The sequence below is a fragment of the Eretmochelys imbricata genome, chromosome 23 (genome assembly GCF_965152235.1).
Source record: "Eretmochelys imbricata isolate rEreImb1 chromosome 23, rEreImb1.hap1, whole genome shotgun sequence".
Lineage (NCBI taxonomy): Eukaryota > Metazoa > Chordata > Testudines > Cheloniidae > Eretmochelys > Eretmochelys imbricata.
The window spans coordinates 788890-811697 of record NC_135594.1 but is presented as its reverse complement, the minus strand read 5'-3'; the positions used below and the strand labels follow the sequence as shown (position 1 = coordinate 811697).

At 59.6% G+C, this 22808-nt stretch overlaps 3 protein-coding genes across 3 annotated transcripts; all 3 read left to right on the top strand.

Annotated features, from left to right (window-relative positions):
* Positions 1 to 117: 117 nt before the first annotated feature.
* On the top strand, positions 118 to 1216 carry INAFM1 (InaF motif containing 1). The gene has a single exon (XM_077840705.1). The coding sequence runs from the start codon at positions 225 to 227 to the stop codon at positions 630 to 632; it is 408 nt and encodes a 135-aa protein (XP_077696831.1). The 5' UTR covers positions 118 to 224; the 3' UTR covers positions 633 to 1216.
* Positions 1217 to 7261: 6045 nt separating this feature from the next.
* On the top strand, positions 7262 to 13755 carry C5AR1 (complement C5a receptor 1). The gene is made up of 2 exons (XM_077840066.1): positions 7262 to 7302; positions 10072 to 13755. The coding sequence occupies exon 2, from the start codon at positions 10092 to 10094 to the stop codon at positions 11166 to 11168; it is 1077 nt and encodes a 358-aa protein (XP_077696192.1). The 5' UTR covers positions 7262 to 7302; positions 10072 to 10091; the 3' UTR covers positions 11169 to 13755.
* On the top strand, positions 12591 to 20518 carry LOC144278737 (C5a anaphylatoxin chemotactic receptor 1-like). Its single transcript, XM_077840065.1, is given in 4 exon segments — positions 12591 to 13043; positions 13623 to 16688; positions 16690 to 16925; positions 19085 to 20518. Coding segments are annotated over 3 exon segments (1371 nt in total). The 5' UTR covers positions 12591 to 13043; positions 13623 to 16626; the 3' UTR covers positions 20158 to 20518.
* Positions 20519 to 22808: the final 2290 nt, after the last annotated feature.

The window sequence follows — 22808 nt, the reverse complement described above, 5'->3', positions numbered from 1 at the left end:
CAGTCTGGGTGGGAGAGGCTGGCATGGCGCAGGGGGGCCGGGGCCGGCCCAGCGCGGGGGGCGGGTCTGGCACGGGGCGGGTCCGGGTCCGGCACGGGAGTGGGGGCGGGGGAGAGGCGAGGCTGCCCAGAGCGGGCAGGGCTCGGACGGGGCCGGCAGGACAGGAGTTTCGCGGGCGCCCCGGGCCGCGCCAGCCGCCCCCGTGCGCCCTGGGCGCAGCCGGCATGAAGCAGCGGGAGGGAGACGGGCCCGGGCAGCCGGTGCCCCCCAGCTACGCCGGGGATCGGCCGCGGGGGGGCGGGAAGCTGCTGCTCGGGGGGGGCCGGGCCCCCCCGCGCTGGCTGCGCGTCGCCACCGTCTGCGCCTATTTCCTCTGCGTCTCGCTGGCCGCGCTGCTCCTGGTGATTTACTACGGGCTGGTGTGGGCGCCGCGGGGCCCCGGCGCGGAGAACGGCACCGCGCCCGGCCCGCAGGCCCCGCGGCTCTGCAACCACAGCGGGCCCGGGCAGCGGCTGCAGGCGGCGGCGGCGGGGGCCCCGGGGGGCGGCCCGCGGCCCGCACAGGAGGAGAGGCGAGGGCAGCAGGGCCCCGCGGGGCGCACGGGCTGGAGAGGCCGCGACTGGACCCACTGAGGCGCCGGAGGATGGAGCCGCCCCTGGCCGTGGGACCGAGCCGGGGCAGGAGGCAGCAGCCCCCCCGGCGGGATGAGACCAGGACGGAGCCGGGGCCGCGGCCTGGGCGCAAAGGGCTCCCCACGCATCGCTCGGGGCGCGGAGCGGGGACCCCCTCGGCGGCCGCAGGAGCCGGACGGTGGAAGCCCCAAAGCGCAGAGACGGCGGGGGGCAGGTGTCCCCCCCACTTCCGGGAGAGGCGCCCAGAAAAGTCCAAACAGCCTCAGGAGGCGGCCAAGGCCAGGCCCGGGAGAGGCGCAGCTGGGGCGGGGCCGCGTGTGGACTGGCTGAGCCGGGAGAAGGGCCTGGAGGCCCCCGGGGGGCAGGAGGCTAACCTAGCAGCATAGCCCCCCCGCCCCCCAAGGCACCGTGTGCTGGCGCCGGCAGCCTGGGGTGCTTTGGGTGTCAAGGCCATAATGGACTCAGACTCCCAGGGCCACCGGTCTGTGGGGCCCGGACTGCGGGCCTTGGGCTCAGCAAATCCTGTATCCTCCTCTCTGTCTGTCTGTCTGTCTGTCTAATAAACCACTCGCTGCTCCTGCCCAGCCTGTGTCCTGCGCCGTGCCATTAAACTTACCCATGGGTAGGGGGCATGGGAGCAGGGGGCGGGGTGGGGGTGGAATTGCAGGGAGCAGGGTGAGGGGTGGGAGTTGCATGGAGCAGGGGGCTTTGCAGGGTGAGCAGGGTGGGTTGCAGGGAGCAGGGTGAGGGGTGGGAATTGCAGGGGGGTTGCAGGAAACAGGGGGAGGGGTGGGAGTTGCAGGGGGAGGGAGAGACCGTGTCACTTTAGCCCATTCCCATCTGTGGGAGTCGTCGCATCCAGACTGGCAGTCAGCAGATACCCTCCAGTCTCCCATATTCCATACAGCATCGCACCCACCATGCAAAATTGATGCAGAAAGGGGTGTCCCTGGGCACTGCTGAAGGCTTCACAGGAATTTTTCATTCAGTATTGTGATGGGTTGGGTCACAGAAACCCCTTTGGGGCTGCCACCTGGTGTGCCTAGACTATGTCTGAGCCTGTTTTCCCTGCCAGCTTGGGACCTCAGTGCCCTGCCTGGTTTGAGCCAGACCCAGGCCTGAACTACGTCCCCTGCAAGCTTAACTGAAAACAGCTTAAGAAGTGCTCCTGTCTCCAGCACTCAGGTACCCAGCTCCCAATGGGGTCCAAACCCCAAATACATCCGTTTTACCCTGTATAAAGCTTAAATTGTTTGCTCTCTATAACACTGAGAGAGAGATATGCACAGCTGTTTGCACCCCCCCCCCCGGGTATTAATACATACTCTGGGTTAATTAAAAAAGTAAAAAGTGATTTTATTAAATACAAGAAGTGGGATTTAAGTAGTTCCAAGTAATAACAGACAGAACAAAGTGAATTACCAAGCAAAATAAAACAAAACATGCAATACAGTAAGAAAACTGAATACAGATAAAAATGCCACCCTCAGAGGTGTTGCAATAAGCTTCTATCACAGACTGGACGCCTTCCTAGTCAGGGCCCAACCCTTTCCCCTGGTACAGCCCTTGTTCCAGCTCAGATGGCAGTTTAACATCAACTTTATCCATATGTAACAGAAATGGTTTATCACAATCAGCTTTGACTCAAACAGACTTTTTTTGGTAAGGTTTATCATGGAAATAACAATGTTACTGAATCCCTTTACAAACTCGTGGTAATATTTGACTGGGTCAATAGTGGCTTGGGCCTTTTGTGATCTCGCCAGGAGTTCTAGAAAATAGCTAGTTTATCCCTGTAAGCTACGACCTGGTGTATCTTCTGTGCCAACGACTAGGCAAATCTTCCCCCCTCCCTTGTCAGCCAGGTAATTTGCATCAAGTGACACTAGTTTTCAAATTCTCATCATTGTGCATGCCGCAAAATTTCTTTCCCTTTCTTAGAGTTGACTCATCCTTCCCGTCAGCAGGATCGGGTCCTTTCCCCCTCACCTTTCTCCTAGAGAGTTGAGAGCTGAACCTCCCTGCTTACAAGAACCCTTTGGCTGGCTAGGTGTGTCCACCAACTGCAGCCCCTCTGGGCTCCAAGCATCTACACAGATGCTCTCCTGCATTCTTGCTTTCAGATCTACCACCCCCGCCAGCTTAGAGACTGGACTCTGTTTACAGGGACATAATCAATCAATCCCTACCAACAAGTCAGAATCAGAATTCTGCTTACTCTCCACTCCCCACTCTTGGTTCCACATCGGAGCAGATGGGCCCGAGCCCACCTCTGGCCCCTCTCCCTGCTCCTAAGGGCTGAACTAGGCAATTTGCCCGCAGAGCCCTGGAGCTTCCTGTTCGCGGCATTATAAAACCTCAGCGTTCGTTGCCCGTCAGCGCTTGGGAAAATCTCCTGCAGCCCGGATGCAGCCCACGGGGTCTGGGCACACGGGGTGAGTGCTTGCTTAGCTCTGTGCCGCTGTTATGCTGATAAAACAACACCGGATCTTTTCAGGGGACAAGGCAATATGCCATGATTATTATGATAACACAATTTGATTTATAACCAATAGTTAATATCTAATACCTATATACCCATACCCTATATGCCCCCACCCAATGTTCTGCAGATGCTGTACAGTCACCTGTCCTGAACGTAGCTTGAGTCCGTAGCTTGATTTCGCAGCTTGGGATTGTAGCTCGTGGCGGCTAACTGTCCAGGAAAGCTGGGCACGAGGAAGAGCCAGGTCTCTGTCGAGCGCGCACCGATGCCCTTCCATGTTGGCAGCAGAACGTTACCCAAAGTCTTCCATCTCCCCCATCCTTTTTGTAGGCTTCAGTTTGAACAAGCGTCTGTGGGCCTTGCTGTGTCATGCTGCCTCTGGGTCCTGTGTGGTTGATCACCCATCAATTGCAGACGTGACTTTCAGCCTTGGACCTGGCTTTGATCTTGTTTCCATTGCAACTTTGTTCTGTTCTTTGAGGGTGGACTCTTCTCACGCATCCGACAAAGTGGGTATTCACCCACGAAAGCTTATGCTCCAATAAGTCTGTTAGTCTATAAGGTGCCACAAGACCCTTTAAAAAGAACAGGAGGACTTGTGGCACCTTAGAGACGAACAAATTTATTTGAGCATAAGCTTTCGTGAGCCACTGCTCACTTCATCGGATGCTTGCAGTGGAAAATATAGTGGGGAGATTTATATACACAGAGAACATGAAACAATGGGTGTTACCATACACACCGTAATGAGAGTGATTGCTTAAGGTGAGCTATTACCAGCAGGAGAGTGGGGTGGGGTGGGGGGGGCACGGACCTTTTGTAGTGATAATCAAGGTGGGCCATTTCCAGCATTTGACAAGAACGTCTGAGGAACGGTGGGGGGTGGGGAAATAAACATGGGGAAATAGTTTTACTTTGTGTAATGACCCATCCACTCCCAGTATTTATTCAAGCCTTAGTTAATTGTATCCAGTTTGCAAATTAATTCCAATTCAGCAGTCTCTCGTTGTCCATTTATTCTTTTACTGTCCAGTTTGGCCAGTGTACATGGCAGAGGGGCATTGCTGGCACATGATGGCATAGATCACATTGGTAGATGTGCAGGTGAACGAGCCTCTGATAGTGTGGCTGATGTGATTAGGCCCTATGATGGTGTCCCCTGAATAGATATGTGGACACAGTTGGCGACGGGCTTTGTTGCAAGGATAGGTTCCTGGGTTAGTGGTTCTGTTGTGTGGTGTGTGGTTGTTGGTGAGTATTTGCTTCAGGTTAGGGGGCTGTCTGTAGGCAAGGACTGGCCTGACTCCCAAGATCTGTGGGAGTGATGGGTCGTCCTTCAGGATAGGTTGTAGATCCTTGATGGTGCATTGGAGGGGTTTTAGCTGGGGGCTGAAGGTGACGGCTAGTGGCGTTCTGCACCTATCCTTGCAACAAAGCCCGTTGCCAACTGTGCCCACATATCTATTCAGGGGACACCATCACAGGACCTAATCACATCAGCCACACTATCAGAGGCTCGTTCACCTGCACATCTACCAATGTGATCTATGCCATCATGTGCCAGCAATGCCCCTCTGCCATGTACATTGACCAAACCAGACAGTCTCTGCGTAAAAGAATAAATGGACACAAATCAGACGTCAAGAATTATAACATTCAAAAACCAGTCGGAGAACACTTCAATCTCTTTGGTCACTCGATTACAGACCTAAAAGTCGCAATATTACCACAAAAAGACTTCAGAAACAGACTCCAAGGAGAGACTGCTGAATTGGAATTAATTTGCAAATTGGATACAATTAACTTAGGCTTGAATAAAGACTGGGAGTGGATGGGTCATTACACAAAGTAAAACTATTTCCCCATGTTTATTCCCCCCGCCCTGCTGTTCCTCACACGTTCTTTTCAACTGCTGGAAATGGCCCACCTTGATTATCACTACAAAAGGTCCGTTCCCCACCCCCCACTCTCCTGCTGGTAATAGCTCACCTTACCTGATCACTCTCGTTACAGTGTGTATGGTAACACCCATTGTTTCATGTTCTGTGTGTATATAAATCTCCCCACTGTATTTTCCAATGAATGTATCCGATGAAGTGAGCTGTAGCTCACGACAGCTTATGCCCAAATAAATGGGTTAGTCTCTAAGGTGCCACAAGTCCTCCTGTTCTTTTTGCGGATACAGACTAACACGGCTGCTACTCTGAAAAAAGACTCTTTGCTGCTTTTACAGATCCAGACTAACACAGCTACCCCTCTGATGCTCTTCTCACTTTATAAGGGCTGTTGTCTGCATCTTCAGCCGTTGGTGTTTGCACTTCACCTGATCAGGACAGGCTGTGGCTGGAGGTTGATTCCATTATCCATGCATCCCTCAGTCACACATCTGAACTAAGTTAATAAGGTTACAGCAGGTTTTGCAAAATGGACTAAGCATTTCAAAATGGAGTTTTAGTTACAATATGGAAAAAACAACTTCATTCTTCAGCTCTCCACTGCGGGCCCGGAGCCATCTCTTCTCGGGGGTGTGGTGGGGCCTTCCAGCGGGGAACAGCCGAGCCCATGGGGCAAATGCTGGTGTCTTCCAGCCTGCACTTCGTGGGCAGCAGCTCCTCCACAGGACATATTCAAAGGGTTTAGGGGTGAGATTCTGTCTGCTCCCCCCTGCATCCTCGTGCCAGAACTGGGGTGTGTCCCCCATGCAGCATTTCCCACAGCTACTGTGCTGAGCTGGAGAGTGGCATGGCCATCCGGGGGCATGGCCAGCTGGGACAACCCAGCCGGCGGAAAATGGGGCTCCATCAGGGTGCAGAGCCGCAGAGAACAGAACCCTGTTGCTCTGACCACTAGTCCCTGCCGCTCTAAACCATTAGCTCCTCTGCCTAGCTCTGGGGCTAGGACCCTGGAGTCCTGGGTCCCAGTGCGGGGAAGGGGAGGTGGGACCCCCGGTGGCTAATGAAGAGACGGCCCAGGTGCCCGTTTTCACTCACACAGGTGCAATTGTGGAGTTTCTGAGGTAGGAACGCAGAGGCAGAATTAGGCCTGAATTGGGCCCCTGCCCCGCCCCCTGCAGCTAGCAAAGGCCTCTCAGCTGGGAGGGCTGCAGGTAGCTACCCCAGAGGAGTCCTGTGTTCCTGCCCCAGCTCTGGGAGGGGGCTACAGTCTGAGGGGTCCCTCTGCTTCCTTCTCTCCTGGGTAGAAGGAGATGGAGGTAGGGCTGGTTCCTACCCACCCTCCTGTAGCTACCCCCCATTGCTGCAGCCTCAGCAGAGGAGACATCTGAATGGGCCTGGGCTGGAGTCCCCCCCAGAGGGTCCCTCAGGGCAGGGCCGAAATGCATCAGTGGGGCTTGGGTTCTGTGGGTAGCGCCCAAGGTGCAGACAGCTGGGAGGCCCCATGGCAAGGAGCTCACAGCCTGGCGAGAGTGCGGGGCACTATGCCCTCCCTAGCGCTGCAGCAGGAAGCAGGTTGAGATGAGGTTTTTGCAAGGGGAGACTCTCTCCGGCCCCAGGCTGGCCCCAGCTGCCCACACTGTCTGCAGCGACATGGCTGCTGGCAGCAGACAGGTGTCCCGCCATGCCTCAGTGGCTCTGAGATGCCGGGGAGGAAGGCTCATGTGAGCCAAAACCTCACCCGCTTGGCTGGGTGAGTTAATCTCCCCAGGATGCAATTCGGTTCCAGACAGCCCCTTTGAGATCTCCTGTGTCCGACTCGTCTGTCTGCGCAGGGTCCCTCTGCCATCATCGCCCCCGTCCTGAGCAGGTGTGTGTCAGGCGGGGAGCTGAGAGCGTAACTTGCACTGTCATTTACCCCACGGCAGAGTGTAGCTGTTCTGACCCGGGGGGGCGTTTCACGGATGTAAACACCTGCATGACATGGTGGGGGATGGAGAACAGGGCCCTAGTGAGGCCCAGAATGGTTTAGGTGTGGGTGGCAGCACCGGGAATCGAACCCAGAGCTCCAGGAATGGGGGTGGAAGCCTCCACCACAGCCAGGTTCCTTTCTGGGATGCCACCCCATCTCTGACCCCTCTCCCTGCTCCTAAGGGCTGAACTAGGCAATTTGCCTGCAGAGCCCTGGAGCTTCCTGTTTGCGGCATTATAAAACCTCAGCGTGCGCTGCCTGTCGGCACTTGGGAAAATCGCCTGCAGCCTGGACGCAGCCCGTGGGGTCTGGGCACACGGGGTGAGTGCTTGCTTAGCTCTGTGCCGCGGGCCCGGAGCCATCTCTTCTCAGGGGCGTGGGGGGCTTTCCAGCCGGGAACAGCTGAGCCCATGGGGCAAATGTCGGTGTCTTCCAGCCTGCACTTTGCGGGCGGCTTCTGTCCAGCCGCTCTGGCATTGTCATTATCTCAGACAGGCACAAGTTGCTGTGGTTAGGCTGGTTTGGGCTTCAAAGCTTGTTAAGCCGCTCAGGGCGTTGCTGAAAGTGGCCTGATCAAAGGAGGGTGTCTATCAGAATCCAGGTGAGGCGGTGCCACCCACCTGAAGTGCGGGCTCTGGGCTGGCACTCCTAGATCATTTGCTTTTTCCCCCCGGTCCCTTGGGCTTGCTCTGATAGTCTGCCCACAAATCGCCCCGCGGCAGCAGCGCCTGCTCCCGGACCAGCCGTGTCCCAGGTCAGGATTTGCCTGTCCCGGTGGCTGCATTTGGGGTAGGAGCTTTCGATAGGCTATGGGTCAGCCTGTGAGTTGTTGGGACGGTCTCGGGGTTTGTCCATGGTGTGGCAAGCCTGTTCGGTTTGATGCTGGCAGCTCAATTCCTGGCACCCGCGTCTTCTCTTCTCTAATGGGCAACCATTATTCGTCGCTGCAGCACAACAAGTCTTGAGCTGCCTCTGCACGGGTGAGGTTTTTGGTATGACCGAGGTATGAATGTAAAGTGGTGCGGTTATACTGGTGTCACTCCCGTGCAGACACACGTATTCCGCATCAGGGCAGCCACTTTTCAGGGTAGTTGAGGTTGCCTGGGGAGGAGTTGGCGCTAACCAGAAGAAGCCCCTCGGATACCTCAGTGCCCCCTTGGCGGCTTACCCCAGCGTAACGCAGTTGGTGGAACTGGTCACACTTCCCTTTGTGGACCAGGCTTGAGATTTTCCCCTGCACCAGGGATTTGGTTCTGGTTCTGGTTCTGTGTTTGCGAAACTGGGTTGCTCTGTGGCTTGAAACTCTGCAGCATCGGAGCTGCTGTCTGCCTTGGGCTAAAGAGCCCCATTTCTGCACGTTTAGCTCTGTGAGAACTGTACATGCTGACACGCAGTCACCTGCTCTGGCCACTAGACTCCACTGCCCTCCCAGAGCTGGGGGGGATAGAACCCAGGAGTCCTGGCTCCCAGCCCCCTGCTCTGACCCACTAGCCCCCACGCCCCTTCCAGAGCTGGGAATAGAGCCCAGGAGTCCTGGCTCCCATCAGCCCCTGGGTAACCAATAGCTCCCGCTCCCCTCCCAGAGCTGGGGAGCGAATCCGTGAATCTGAGGTTGTGCTGTTGCGCGATCACATTATTTCTGTCGCCAGCCTAAAGCAGGGGAGATGCCGAGCTCAGGCACTTGCTGCTACCCGTGTGGGGCCCGTCTCCTGATTGCAGCGCAGCGACCTGCACCACTCAGACGGGGGTTTTCACCGAGGGCCCACTCCTGTAGGCATTGCTGCCCAAGCCCCCGGATCAGGGCCCGCACCCGGAGAGAGTGCTTTATAAATAACGGTTGTTTTTTCCTACCTGCCCCAACGGCATGGCCTTGCTGTTTCATCACAGAAAGGAAGTGACATTGGGCAACTGGCTCCTCACTGAAGAGTCATTAGCCTCCAATGGCCATTCGCTGGCCTGTGCAAAAGGCACTGGGGGCCTCAGCCCAGCTCCCAAGAGGGCAGGCGCCCATCTACCCACTGGTGCCACCTGGGCCCCTGGGGGCTAGGCAGAGCAGAGAGGCCAAGGACTGAGGTCTTGTCTGCTCTGGGGGTCCCAGCTACCCCCGTGCAAACGCCGCTGTATGCTGTGATTTGCTTTCCAAGCAGCGTTCAGCCGGACCAGTGCAAACAATGGCGTAGCCTGTCTAGGCAAGGGGTGTGCAGCGGGGCAGGAACTGGGATCGGGGCACATTGCCAGTGCAACCAATGCCTGGGTGGGTGGTGGGGCTTGGATCCCATCTCATCCTGGAGGGGGTGCAGCCGGCAGGGCCCCGGGGACAGTGCTTGGGGGAAGCCGTCCTGGTAGCACCTAGGGAGCAGATTCACTTTATCCAGCACCAAATTCACACATGCTAATTCCTGCAGATTAAAATTAAAAACAAACCTGTGAGTAATTCCAGCTGCTCCGAGCCCCGTTTCCACCCGCTTCCCTGCAGTTTGGGGGCCTGAGGCGTCCCCAAGACCAGGGGGCTGCTAGCGGGGGTGGGGGTGGGGGTTGGTTTAAAACCAGGAACATTCTCAAGGGCAGGGTTTTTTTCGGGGAGGGGTTAAGGACAGGGATGGGGGATGAACCCTAATAATTCATGGCCGTTAAGCCGCGGGCTGGGCTGCATGCTCCCCTGCAATGAGACTGGTGGGAAACATCGATTTTCCCTCCCAGTGTGGATGAGGCCAGGGCCTGCCTAGATGGTATCCCGTCTGCGACAGTGCCCAGCACTATCTCACTCAGAGAAAGGTGTAAAACTCCTTGTAGCTCTGGAGCAGCCTGTCCGCAGGGAAAGGTCGTCCCCCCCCAACACCTCTCAGTCAGTATAGATCCTGGCCACACTTCCTGAGTCCTTCCCAGCGGGACGCCAGGTGGTCTCGTGAGTACAAATGTTCAATTCTTTTTTAAAAATCCTGCTAAGCTCCTGGCCTCACAGAGATCAAATGTCGGTGAGTTCCACAGGCCAATCTGGATCTGTGTTTTCATAAAACTCTGTGGTTACAGTGCCATTCCTGCAGAGTAGCAGGAAATGACTAGCCTTTATATTTTATTGTTTGTTTACAGGATACAGATCCTGGTGCAGAATGAATGCCACCGAGCTGTATGTTGACTATCCTGACTGGAACAGTAACTTCACTGCGCCCAACTTCGACCTGCTGACTCCGCTGCCTTTCCAGCTGACCCCCGTCCTGTGGGCCTCTCTGGTTCTCTACTCCCTTGTCTTCCTGCTGGGCGTGCCGGGGAACGCGGCTGTCATCTGGGTGACGGGCTTCGGGATGAAGCACACGGTGAACACCGTCTGGTTCCTCAACCTGGCGGTGGCTGACCTCCTCTGCTGCCTGGCGCTGCCCTTCCTGGCCGTGCCCGTGGCCCGCGACAACCGCTGGGAGCTGGGTGACTTCGCCTGCAAGCTGCTCCCATCCCTCGCCATCCTGAACATGTTTGCCAGCGTCCTGCTCCTGACGGCCATCAGCCTGGACCGCTGTGCCCTGGTGACCAGGCCTGTCTGGTGCCAGAACCACCGCACGACCCGACTGGCCTGGGGCCTGAGCGGGGCAGCCTGGCTCCTGGCTCTGCTCATGACCCTTCCAACCTTCATCTTCCGGACGACGCACGCCAAGGCGTTCTCAGACAAAGTGATGTGTGTCTTGGAGTACACTCGAGTGTCCGGTTACCAGACCGCCGTCGAGGTGTCCGTCGCTACCTTCCGCTTCGCCGCTGGCTTCCTGGTCCCCTTCGTGGTGATCGCCACCTGCTATGGCCTGGTCCTGGCCCGTGTCCACAGGAGCCGTTTCACCCGCTCGCGCAAGACCATTAAGGTCGTTCTTGTGGTGATCATCGGCTTCTTCGTGTGCTGGCTCCCCTACCACGTGGTGGGGCTGATCTTGGCCGCCCACAAGCCCAGCACGAGCCTGTTCAAAGGCGCCTTTGAGTCCGACCCCCTGATTGTGGGCCTGGCCTATGTCAACAGCTGCCTCAACCCCGTCATCTACGTCATCATGGGCCAGGACTTCAAAGACCGGTTCCAGCGCTCGCTGAAGTCCATCCTCCGCAACGTGCTGAGCGAGGATTCACTCCACTCCGTGGCTGACAGCAGGAGGAAGACCAGATCCACGCTGGAGACCAAGTCCACAATGGAGGACCGGAGCATCGGGGTTTGAGCTGGGGAACGGGCCCTCAGCAGCCCCACCGCAGGCCGGGCTTGTGACATGGCAGACGACAGCTGCCTCCCCTTTGCTCGCTGTCGTTACCCTGGGGGGTCCGTGTAGGACACACAGCCGTGTGGCCACCGCCCCTCGCGTGCCCCAGGCCCCTGCAGGCTGTGGGGCGGGGCAGACGGTGATTTAATGCACAGTGCCTCCTCTATATTTGCATATCTGAATATTCATGCCCTCATTCTCCTATTTCCCCATCATCCAACCCTTTGGAGCCTCACACCCCTTCCAGCTCCTGCCTTGATTCCCCCCATTCTCCAGTGCCCCATGTCCCCCTGCCCCAAATTTCTCCTCCATCCCTTCCCCGCAGTCTGGCGCCACCCCCAGCAATCCCTCTGCCAGAGAGACGTGGCTGGAGCGCTCTACAACCAGATCTCCATGGCTACAGGCCACATGCTGGGTGGGTCTCCTCTCTGGCTAGGGTCCTCTCTGTGGTTGGAAACCTCCATGCCGTGGGGTCTCCTCTGTGGCTGGGGTCCTCCGAGGGAGATCCTGCCTCCAGGAGGCTAACTATAGAGACGTGGCGCACGGAGCCTCACCCTCAGCTCTGCAGCTGTCCCAGGCAGGAGCCCTCAGCCTGGGCCCTCCTCTTCCAAGCTACGGAGGTAACGCCTCTGCCAGGCAGCAGTAGTAGCCTGTTACCCTCTTATGCAAATCAACCATGAGAGGGCGACAGAGACCCGCCCTCCCTAGCGCTGGGCTTACAGAGACCCAGAGCTGCAGGGCGTGACTCTCCCTGCCCCGCATGCAGGCGTCGGCACCAGCCCTGGGTGTGACGCACAGGTCAGAATGGGGCAGCGTCTGGGCACGCACGCTGCAGGGGTGCAACTGAGCACCTGAGAGCCAGGTGCCCATGTGCATCCATGCAAGCAGCCCCCGTGCAAGCTGCTGCAAGCAGCATCCACTGGGGGAAGATTACGGGAGAGTTTCTAGCTTCCCACCCCTGTTGCCAGAGGCTCAGAATTTTCTGTAACTTCCCCGTTTTAGTGCTGGGATTTTGGGGTTGGGTTTTTGGAGCCAACCGCTGCCCCCCCGCCCAGCACCCCACAGGGGCACCGTCCTGGAAATGGTGGTGGTTTGGGTTTTGTGTCCTGGGGGAGGATGACTGGCAGGAATTCACTGCCCTCCTGCTACAGGGCCCGAGCCAGCCCCGACAAGGGGGCAAGTTGTTGAGGTTACAGGGCTGAGTGCACCTCTGCCATGCCCAGGCCTGGGGCACAGCGCCCTGTGTAGCAGCCGTGCTGACCCAGAGGGTCTGAGAGAGTCCTCTGGGGCTTCCCTTTGGGAGCCTGTGCCCAGCAAGCCAAAGTATTGTTTATTTTAACAATGGGAACAAAGCATTGGGGGGGGGAAAGGGTTTTAAAAACACAGTCTGCGACCATTTTTTTCTTACCTAAATCCACTCTGTGATGGGGATCTAGACAGGGCTGGCGTCGTCAGTTGCCCCAGCGGCTCCTGCATGTCACCCTGGCCCCCCAAACAGCCCCCCCCAAGGAGATGCTAGTTACAAACTGCTCGAGCCCCTTTGCTTGCCGGTGTGCCCAGGCCTTGGGCTGGCCTGGCGCTATCTCCTACCAGCACTCGGGCGTTTGCTGAGCAGTGGCTTATCTTGAACTGTCCTGCCTCCTTCCCGCTTTATTGTGCGGCCAGACGCCGGCTGAGCTGAACCAATAGCTTCATCCCGCAACGTCCACGGACAGCGGGGCCGTTTCTTGTCAGGACATGGCTCCAGCTCCGCCACCCCTCGACTCTCGTCCCTCCTGAACACCGGCCTCTGGAGCAGCTGGGACTGGCCGGGCAGAGATGGGAGACTGAGGCAGAGTGAGTCCTGCCCTGATCCGTGGGCCCAGAACCCCCAGGAGGCCTCACCGTGACGCTCCCTCCGGCCCCGTGTGATTGTGCATTGCTCCGTCAGGGCTTGGCAGCCCCGGCCCCAGCGGCTCCCCTCGCCCCTGGGCTGAGGTCCCCCTGCCCCGGCCGATCAACAGGTGGCTCTGTGGGTTGATCCTTGGCTCTATGCCTTCCTCCGTGAGACCGTACGGGGCTGTGCTGCCAGTTACCCGGGCGAGGCCCCTGCACTGCCTGCTGGCTCGGCACCAATGTGTTCCTGGGCGTATGTCCAGGTTTGCCATAAACACAGACGTGGCTGCTGCCGGGTCTCTCCTTGACGATGAGTGTGCGGGGCCTGGGGGGGGGAGGGATGAAGCCACCTGTTTATCTGCCGGGGCAGGGGGACCTCGGCCCAGGGGCAAGGCACCCGAGGGGCTGAGAATGGGGCTGCCACACCCTGAAGGGAGCGTTGGGGGGGGGGGGGTTTAGCGGTTCATGGAGCTGTCCACAAGGCTGGGCGTTTCGGGGCGCTGGTTCCACGCACACTGTCCGGGGTTCTCTCTTTGCCAGGGTCCCCGCCAGCAGGGCCTACGCAGACCCATGCATGCACCTTAGGAATCCTGCCCTCCCAGCACGCGGTGCTGCTCCCAGGAGACCCGAGGAACCACTCCCCTGTGCGATGAATAAATGTGCCTCTTTGTCACTGCGTTTGAGTTGGCATTGGGATGTTGGACGGCTGCTTATGGATTAAAAACTGAGAAGCAGAACCCTGTTCATAGCTGAGCTCAGCAGCTCTGGGCGGCTGCGGTGGGACGTAGCTAGGGACAGCTGCGTGCGGTGCCATGGGGCGGGGGCATGGCCATGAAAGCAGGTGTCTGAAAGGAGCCGCAGGCTGGTTGCCTGGTGGGGTCCACGGTCCGATGAGCTGGGGGTGGCCCTAAAGGCCCCCTCTGCCTCAGTCTGTGGCCCTAAAGCGCAAACGGCTGGGGGTGAAACTTTGACGACTGCTATTTTCACAGCGTCTCGCACTGAGCCAGGTGCTTCCCAGTGGACACAGAGCACGGCATTCCCTGGCCCCAGGACTCTGAGCCTGCGGTCAGGTCCGGGCCGGTGCAGGGGGGCCACGACCCAAGGAGCCCAGCCGCTGGGTGCTAGGGGCCTGCTTTTGGATGTGCCGCAAGTGAAGGTAGCAGGGAGCGGCAGGGGCCGCTCCAGCACAAAGACCTCGCTGTTCTCAGGGACAGCACACGCTGGCCGGCAGGGTGCAAAAAACATCCCCCATGAGTCTGTGTGTTATGGTTGCACCTACAGGCCCCAATCCTAGCCTGGGCCCCTCCTTGTTTTAGGGGCTGCAAAGGAGAGCCCCTGCCCACACCGCTAACAAATCCAGAGCCCAGCTGAAAGGTGGCGGGTTTGGTTACACACGTGACCCTGGGGCCAGCAGGATCCTATGGGGGGGGACGCAGTTTGGCAGTTGAGTCCAGGCCTCTCTCCCACCCCGCAGGGCAGTAGCAAGGCGCTGACTGCAGTTCTCATTTCCGGTGTTTATTTGGAGGCTGGTCACAGGACAGCTGGGGAATGTTCTTGCTGCCCTAAGCAAACTGGCAGCTGATGAAGCAATTGGCCCCCGCACCCCTGCCCAGGGAGGCAGCCATCCCAGCTGTGGGGAGGGTGGGAGGAGCTGTAAAAATGTAGAAATGCCGGGGCTTATGCAAGCAGCTGTGGGCTGTTGCAGAGGTTCTGGGTGGAGTTCTTAGCACATCAGCCTCTCGGGAAGTAGCCCCTGTCAAGGTTCCTTCCCCACTCTGAACTCTAGGGTACAGATGTGGGGACCTGCATGAAAACCTCCTAAGCTTATTCTTACCAGCTTAGGTTAAAACTTCCCCAGGGTACAAACTATTTTACCCTTTGCCCTTGGACTTTCGCTGCCACCACCAAACATTTAACTGGTTACAGGGAAAGAGTTGTTTGGAAATGCCTTTCCCCCAAATCCTCCCAACCCTTGCACCCCACTTCCTGGGGAAGGTTTGGTAAAAATCCTCACCAACTTGCATAGGTGAACACAGACCCAAACCCTTGGATCTTAAGAACAATGAAAAAGCAATCAGGTTCTGAAAAGAAGAATTTTAATAGAAGTAAAAAGAATCACCTCTGTAAAATCAGGATGGTAAATACCTTACAGGGTAATCAGATTCAAAACACAGAGAATCCCTCTAGGCAAAACCTTAAGTTACAAAAAGACACACAGATGGAATATCCATTCCATTCAGCACAGCTTATTTCCTCAGCCATTTAAAGAAATCAGAATCTCTCACATCTCTAGCTAGATTACTTACTCAGTTCTAAGACACCATTCCTGTTCTGTCCCCGGCAAAAGCATCACCCAGACAGACCCAGACCCTTTGTTTCTCCCCCCCCAGCTTTTGAAAGTATCTTGTCTCCTCATTGGTCATTGTGGTCAGGTGCCAGCAAGGTTATCCTAGCTTCTTAACCCTTTACAGGTGAAAGGGTTTTTCCTCTGGCCAGGAGGGATTTTAAAGGTGCTTACCCTTCCCTTTATATTTATGACAGCCCCCATCTCCGCTCTGTCGAGGGCTATCAGTCCCCCTGCTTTGGGGCTGGAGCTGACCCCTCACTGGGCAGGGGCGGGTTGGAGGGCACATTCTCCAGGGGCAGGTTATCCCATCACCGTCTCTGCAACAGTGGGCGATAGCCTCTATTGAAGACTGGGCTAGAGGGACCCCATGGCTGGTCCAGTCTGGCCATGCACACAATGCTGGGCGTTGTGAGTTTGCCAGGTCTCTGTGAGCACTGCTAATGCCCCCTCCTCTCTCTGGAGGACCTGGGCTCTTGGTCGGCGTGAGTGGGAGCTGCCCCAGCTCCCCTGTGGGATGCTGGGACGATCCCACTCCAGCCCCGGCTATGATGCTGCAAAGCAGCCAGGCGCTGAGTGGGGAGTCTCTCACCAGTGCATTTTGACAGGGCCCCTGGCCAGCCCTGCTCTGAGGAGCAGCCGGCAGTGACCCACACCCTGCTCCCCTGGGGGAGGGACTCCAAGGCTGGCGCTAGTTTGTTTGCTTCCCTCTGTGCCATCCGCTGGGGACGGTGCGGGTCCTCGCAGTAGGCCCTGCTTCATAAACAGAATCTGAATAGAAAGGGCTAATAAAGGATTCACTGCCGGAGTCCGGCTGGCAGCTTGGCATCCTCCACGGCACCTTCTGCGGCTGTGTCTGCGACATGCATTGTTCACACGTGTGACAGCTGAGTGAGTAACCTTCTCTACACCAGCCCCGACAGCCTGTGCTCGCGTCCTCCCTGCTGGGGCTGAGGCGTTGACAGAGGGAGCCCCGGGCCGAGACTGCGTTGGCAAATACAGGGAAGAGCCCCGATGCTGGAATTTCCCATCACGCCACCCTCACCCCTGGCTCTGGCCAGAGCCCCCCGCAGCCCCTCGCACTCATGGCTCCAGCCGATTCTGCTGCCGCTGCAGAATTCCCAACTTCCCCATCTTCTGCAGCTTTGCTGAGCTTCCTCCTCACGGCAGCCAGGCCTCATTGCCCAATGCTCTGGTGAGATGCAAACGCAACCGCAGAGCCAGCTTGTGTGTGTGTGTGTGTCGGGGGGGGTGTGGGGGTGTGTGTGTCCTATTAACCCTTCGGTGGCCTGGGCTGAGTTTTCCCTTTATGCGCCAGGGAAGCAGAGACGACTCCCACCCACGGAGCGCAGCAGCGGCCGGCCCACGCCTGGGTGGGGACAGCTTGGCACTGAAGCCTCAGCAGAGGAGGGTGAGCCATTGGGGAAGGCACTGGGCTGGGACTCAGGAGATCTGCCTCCAACTCACAGCTCTGCCACAGACGCCCGCTGAGCCCTGGGGTGAGTAACTCCATCTCTCCGGGCCTCAGCCCCCCCGCTGCCATGTGGGGAGAACGAGCCCTCTTCCGTCTGTTTGCATTGTCAGCTCTTTGGGGCAGAGCCTGTCTCTCACGCTGTGCAGCCCCCGGCACAATGGGGCCCCAGTCTCAGCTGGGCGCACGGAGTGTGACTGTCTCGGTCATGGGGGGGTGTCACTCCCCCACAGCTGCAGGCCAGGGTTACGTCAGAGCAGGACCCTGTCCCATGCCAAGGCAGCTCCCAAGGAGGTCATGGTGCCCATCTTTAAAAAAGGGAAGAAGGAGGATCCTGGGAACTACAGGCCAGTCAGCCTCACCTCAGTCCCTGGAAAAATCATGGAGCAGGTCCTCAAGGAATCAATTCTGAAGCACTTAGAGGAGAGGAAAGTGATCAGGAAGAGTCAGCATGGATTCACCAAGGGCAAGTCATGCCTGACTTATCTAATTGCCTTCTATGATAACTGGCTCTGTGGATGTGGGGAAAGCAGTGGACGTGTTGTTCCTTGACTTTAGCAAAGCTTTTGACACGGTCTCCCACAGTATTCTTGCCAGCAAGTTAAAGAAGTATGGGCTGGATGAATGGACTATAAGGTGGATAGAAAGCTGGCTAGATTGTCGGGCTCAACAGGTAGTGATCAATGGCTCCATGTCTAGTTTGCAGCCAGTATCAAGTGGAGTGCCCCAAGAGTCGGTCCTGGGGCCGGTTACGTTCAATATCTTCATTAATGATCTGGAGGATGGTGTGGATCGCACCCTCAGCAACTTTGCAGATGACACTAAACTGGGAGGAGAGGTAGATATGCTGGAGGGTAGGGATAGGATACAGAGGGCCCTAGACAAATTAAAGGATTGGGCCAAAAGAAATCTGATGAGGTTCAACAAGGATAAGTGCAGAGTCCTGCACTTAGGACGGAAGAATCCAATGCACCGCTACAGACTAGGGACCGAAAGGCTCGGCAGCAGTTCTGCATAAAAGGACCCGGGGTTACAGTGGACGAGAAGCTGGATATGAGTCAACAGTGTGCCCTTGTTGCCAAGAAGGCCAATGGCATTTTGGGCTGTATAAGTAGGGGCATTGCCAGCAGATCGAGGGACGTGATGGTTCCCTTCTATTCAACATTGGTGAGGCCTCATCTGGAGTACTGTGTCCAGTTTTGGGCCCCACAATACAAGAAGGATGTGGAAAAATTGGAAAGAGTCCAGCGGAGGGCAACAAAAATGATTAGGGGGCTGGAACACATGACTTATGAGGAGAGGCTGAGGGAACTGGGATTGTTTAGCCTGCAGAAGAGAAGAATGAGGGGGGATTTGATAGCTGCTTTCAACTACCTGAAAGGGGGTTCCAAAGAGGATGGCTCTAGACTGTTCTCAGTGGTAGCATATGACAGAACGAGGGGCAATGGTCTCAAGTTGCAGTGGGGGAGGTTTAGGTTGGATATTAGGAAAAACTTTTTCACTAGGAGGGTGGTGAAGCACTGGAATGGGTTACCTAGGGAGGGGGTGGAATCTCCTTCTTTCGAGGTTTTTAAGGTCAGGCTTGACAAAGTCCTGGCTGGGATGGTTTAGTTGGGGATTGGTCCTGCTTTGAGCAGGGGGTTGGACTAGATGTCCTCCTGAGGTCCCTTCCAACCCTGATATTCTATGATTCTATGGTGGCAGGAATTAGCCCTTGGAGCGCCACAGAAAGGGGGGCCCATTACTTCACCCACTGGGCCGTGGGCAGAGACTTCTGCAGCAGGGTCCCCCTGGCTGGTTTGTGGCTGTGGCATGTACATGGTGGGGGGAGGGGGGGCTGTTATCCAGCAGGCAGGAGTCCCGGCTGCAACTCTGGGTCTGTCTAACCCACAGAGAAATCTTGGGGCCTGGAACTGCTGAGCTGGGGGCTTGTTGGTGAAATCAGACACTTGGCCTTGTGGGGCTCTCATGGCTCCTCGAAGCTTGGGACCAGCCTCTGGCTCAGCTGCTGGCAGCAGGACACCAGCAAGGGAAGGGGCTGCGGGGCCTACAGGGGACCTCCAGATCTATGTGACGATACATCCAGGTCTGGCTGGCTCCTGCAGCGAGCACCAGGCCTCTGGGGGATGGTGCCATTTCAGTGCAGAAAAGGGAGAGAATTTTACTCAACTCGAATTTGGTTTTTAGGGCGCGGATCCTGGTGCAGAATGAATGCCACCGAGCTGTATGGTGACTATCCTGACTGGTACAGTAACTTCACTGCGCCCGACTTCGACACGTCGACTCCGCTGCCTTTCCTGCTGACCCCCGTCCTGTGGGCGTCTCTGGTTCTCTACTCCCTCGTCTTCCTGCTGGGCGTGCCGGGGAACGCGGCTGTCATCTGGGTGACGGGCTTCGGGATGAAGCACACGGTGAACACCGTCTGGTTCCTCAACCTGGCGGTGGCCGACCTCCTCTGCTGCCTGGCGCTGCCCTTCCTGGCCGTGCCCGTGGCCCGCGACAACCGCTGGGAGCTGGGTGACTTCGCCTGCAAGCTGCTCCCATCCCTCGCCATCCTGAACATGTTTGCCAGCGTCCTGCTCCTGACAGCCATCAGCCTGGACCGCTGCGCCCTGGTGACCAGGCCCGTCTGGTGCCAGAACCACCGCACGACCCGACTGGCCTGGGGCCTGAGCGGGGCAGCCTGGCTCCTGGCTCTGCTCATGACCCTCCCAACCTTCATCTTCCGGACGACGCACCCCAAGGCGTTCTCAGACAAAGTGATGTGTGTCTTGGAGTACACTCGAGTGTCCGGTTACCAGACCGCCGTCGAGGTGTCCGTCGCTACCTTCCGCTTCGCCGCCGGCTTCCTGGTCCCCTTCGTGGTGATCGCCACCTGCTACGGCCTAGTCCTGGCCCGCATCCAGGGTAGCTGTGTGGTCCAATGCCACAGGCCCACGGTCGTTGTGCTGGTTGTGATTGTCGGCTTCTTTGCCTGCTGGCTCCCCTACCACGTGGTGGGGCTGATCCTGGCCGCCCACGCCCCCAACGCCCGTCTGTACAAACTGGCAGACGCCACCCAGCCCCTCGTCGTCAGCCTGGCCTACGTCAACAGCTGCCTCAACCCCATCATCTATGTGGGGATGGGCCAGGGCTTCCGGGGCCTGGTGCAAAGCCTCCTGGCTGACGTCCTCCAGGAGGAGGGGGCAGACCTAGAGTGTGAGGTCCAGGCTCAGTTCACGTCCACGAGCAGTGGGCAGGCCACTGAGACAATGGTTTAGGTCCATGGGGGTCCCCCAGCTCGGGCGGCAGCAGGAGAGCAGGGGACTGGACTGACAAGGAGAGAAGCTCGCAGCCTGGCTGCTGTCCATCTGTGCCTTGCGGGTACCTCATCTGTGCCTTGCGTGGTCGCTTAGCCTGGCTGGTGCTGTGGGGAGCTGAGTCTCTGCAGAACCGGCTGGAGGGAGCAGTAAGATCTGCTGCCCCCCGAACATCCTGCAGCCCCTCAGCGAAGGGGCTAGCTCCGTATTACCACTGAACTGCTCCGACTGGAAGCTCTGGGGGCAGGGACCGTCTCTCTGTTCTGCATCTGTAGGGTGCCACTGCAATGGAGATCACCCATAAATCACAACCTTGTGGGGATCCCTCTCCTGCCCCCTTCTTTGGCTGGCTTGTGGGAGCCTGCAGCCCGATCCCTGCCACAGCAGAGCACTAACTCAAGCCTTGCCTCGCAGGGGGAGTGTGACTCCGACTGGAAGCAAAGCCGGGGGCTCAGCTGCAGGGCGGATGAAGGGTGCCCCTGTCCCAGACCCAGCTGCCCGGGGGCAGTGGGACCCCCAGAACCCTACAGCCCCCTCCCCCCAGCTCTGTGCCCTGCAGCCCTGATGGGCGGGGGGATGACGCGCAGGTCCCCTGCAGGGAGGGGTGGGAATTCCTCCCCACCAATATAACAGGGGGAGCGTGTCCCAGACCCTGCTCGGAGCCCCTCAGGCCCCCAGTGCAGGGGAGCATGTACGAGCCGCACCCCCGGGAGCAGATCCCAGCCCCACAATGCAGCGGGGGGGGCACCGGCCCCAGCAGGAGGGACCCCGAGCCCCCCGGGAGCAGATCCCAGCCCCCCAATGCAGCGGGGGGGGCACTGGCCCCAGCAGGGGGGGACCCCGAGCCCCCCGGGAGCAGATCCCAGCCCCCCAATGCAGCAGGGGGGGCACCGGCCCCAGCAGGGGGGACCCCGAGGCCCCCGGGAGCAGACCCCAGCCCCCCAATGCAGCGGGGGGGGGCACCGGCCCCAGCAGGGGGGACCCCGAGCCTCCCGGGAGCAGATCCCAGCCCCCCAATGTAGCGGGGGGGCGGCACCGGCCCCAGCAGGGGGGACCCCGAGCCCCCCGGGAGCAGATCCCAGCCCCCCAATGCAGCGGGGGGGCACCAGCCCCAGCAGGGGTGGACCCCGAGCCCCCCGGGAGCAGATCCCAGCCCCCCAATGCAGCAGGGGGGGCACCGGCCCCAGCAGGGGGGGACCCCGAGCCCCCCGGGAGCAGATCCCAGCCCCCCAATGCAGCGGGGGGGGCATCGGCCCCAGCAGGGGGGACCCCGAGGCCCCCGGGAGCAGACCCCAGCCCCCCAATGCAGCGGGGGGGGCACCGGCCCCAGCAGGGGGGGACCCCGAGCCCCCCGGGAGCAGATCCCAGCCCCCCAATGCAGCGGGGGGGGCACCGGCCCCAGCAGGGGGGACCCCGAGCCTCCCGGGAGCAGATCCCAGCCCCCCAATGTAGCGGGGGGGCGGCACCGGCCCCAGCAGGGGGGACCCCGAGCCCCCCGGGAGCAGATCCCAGCCCCCCAATGCAGCGGGGGGGCACCAGCCCCAGCAGGGGGGGACCCCGAGCCCCCCGGGAGCAGATCCCAGCCCCCCAATGCAGCAGGGGGGGCACCGGCCCCAGCAGGGGGGGACCCCGAGCCCCCCGGGAGCAGATCCCAGCCCCCCAATGCAGCGGGGGGGGCACCGGCCCCAGCAGGGGGGACCCCGAGGCCCCCGGGAGCAGACCCCAGCCCCCCAATGCAGCGGGGGGGGCACCGGCCCCAGCAGGGGGGGACCCCGAGCCCCCCGGGAGCAGATCCCAGCCCCCCAATGCAGCGGGGGGGGCACCGGCCCCAGCAGGGGGGACCCCGAGGCCCCCGGGAGCAGACCCCAGCCCCCCAATGCAGCAGGGAGGCGGCACCGGCCCCAGCAGGGGGGACCCCAAACCCCCCCAGGAGCAGATCCCAGCCCCCCAATGCAGCGGGGGGGGGCACCGGCCCCAGCAGGGGGGACCCCGAGCCCCCCCAGGAGCAGATCCCAGCCCCCCAATGCAGCGGGGGGGGCGGCACCAGCCCCAGCAGGGGGGACCCCGAGCCCCCCCAGGAGCAGATCCCAGCCCCCCAATGCAGCGGGGGGGCGGCACCGGACCCAGCAGGGGGGACCCCGAGCCCCCCGGGAGCAGATCCCAGCCCCCCAATGCAGCGGGGGGGGGCACCGGCCCCAGCAGGGGGGGACCCCAAGCCCCCCGGGAGCAGATCCCAGCCCCCCAATGCAGCGGGGGGCGGCACCGGCCCCAGCAGGGGGGACCCCAAACCCCCCCAGGAGCAGATCCCAGCCCCCCAATGCAGCGGGGGGGGCACCGGCCCCAGCAGGGGGGGACCCCGAGCCCCCTGGGAGCAGATCCCAGCCCCCCAATGCAGCGGGGGGAGCACCGGCCCCAGCAGGGGGGACCCCGAGGCCCCCGGGAGCAGATCCCAGCCCCCCAATGCAGTGGGGGGGGCACCGGCCCCAGCAGGGGGGACCCCGAGCCGCCTGGGAGCAGATCCCAGCCCCCCAATGTAGCGGGGGGGGCGGCACCGGCCCCAGCAGGGGGGACCCCGAGCCCCCCGGGAGCAGATCCCAGCCCCCCAATGCAGC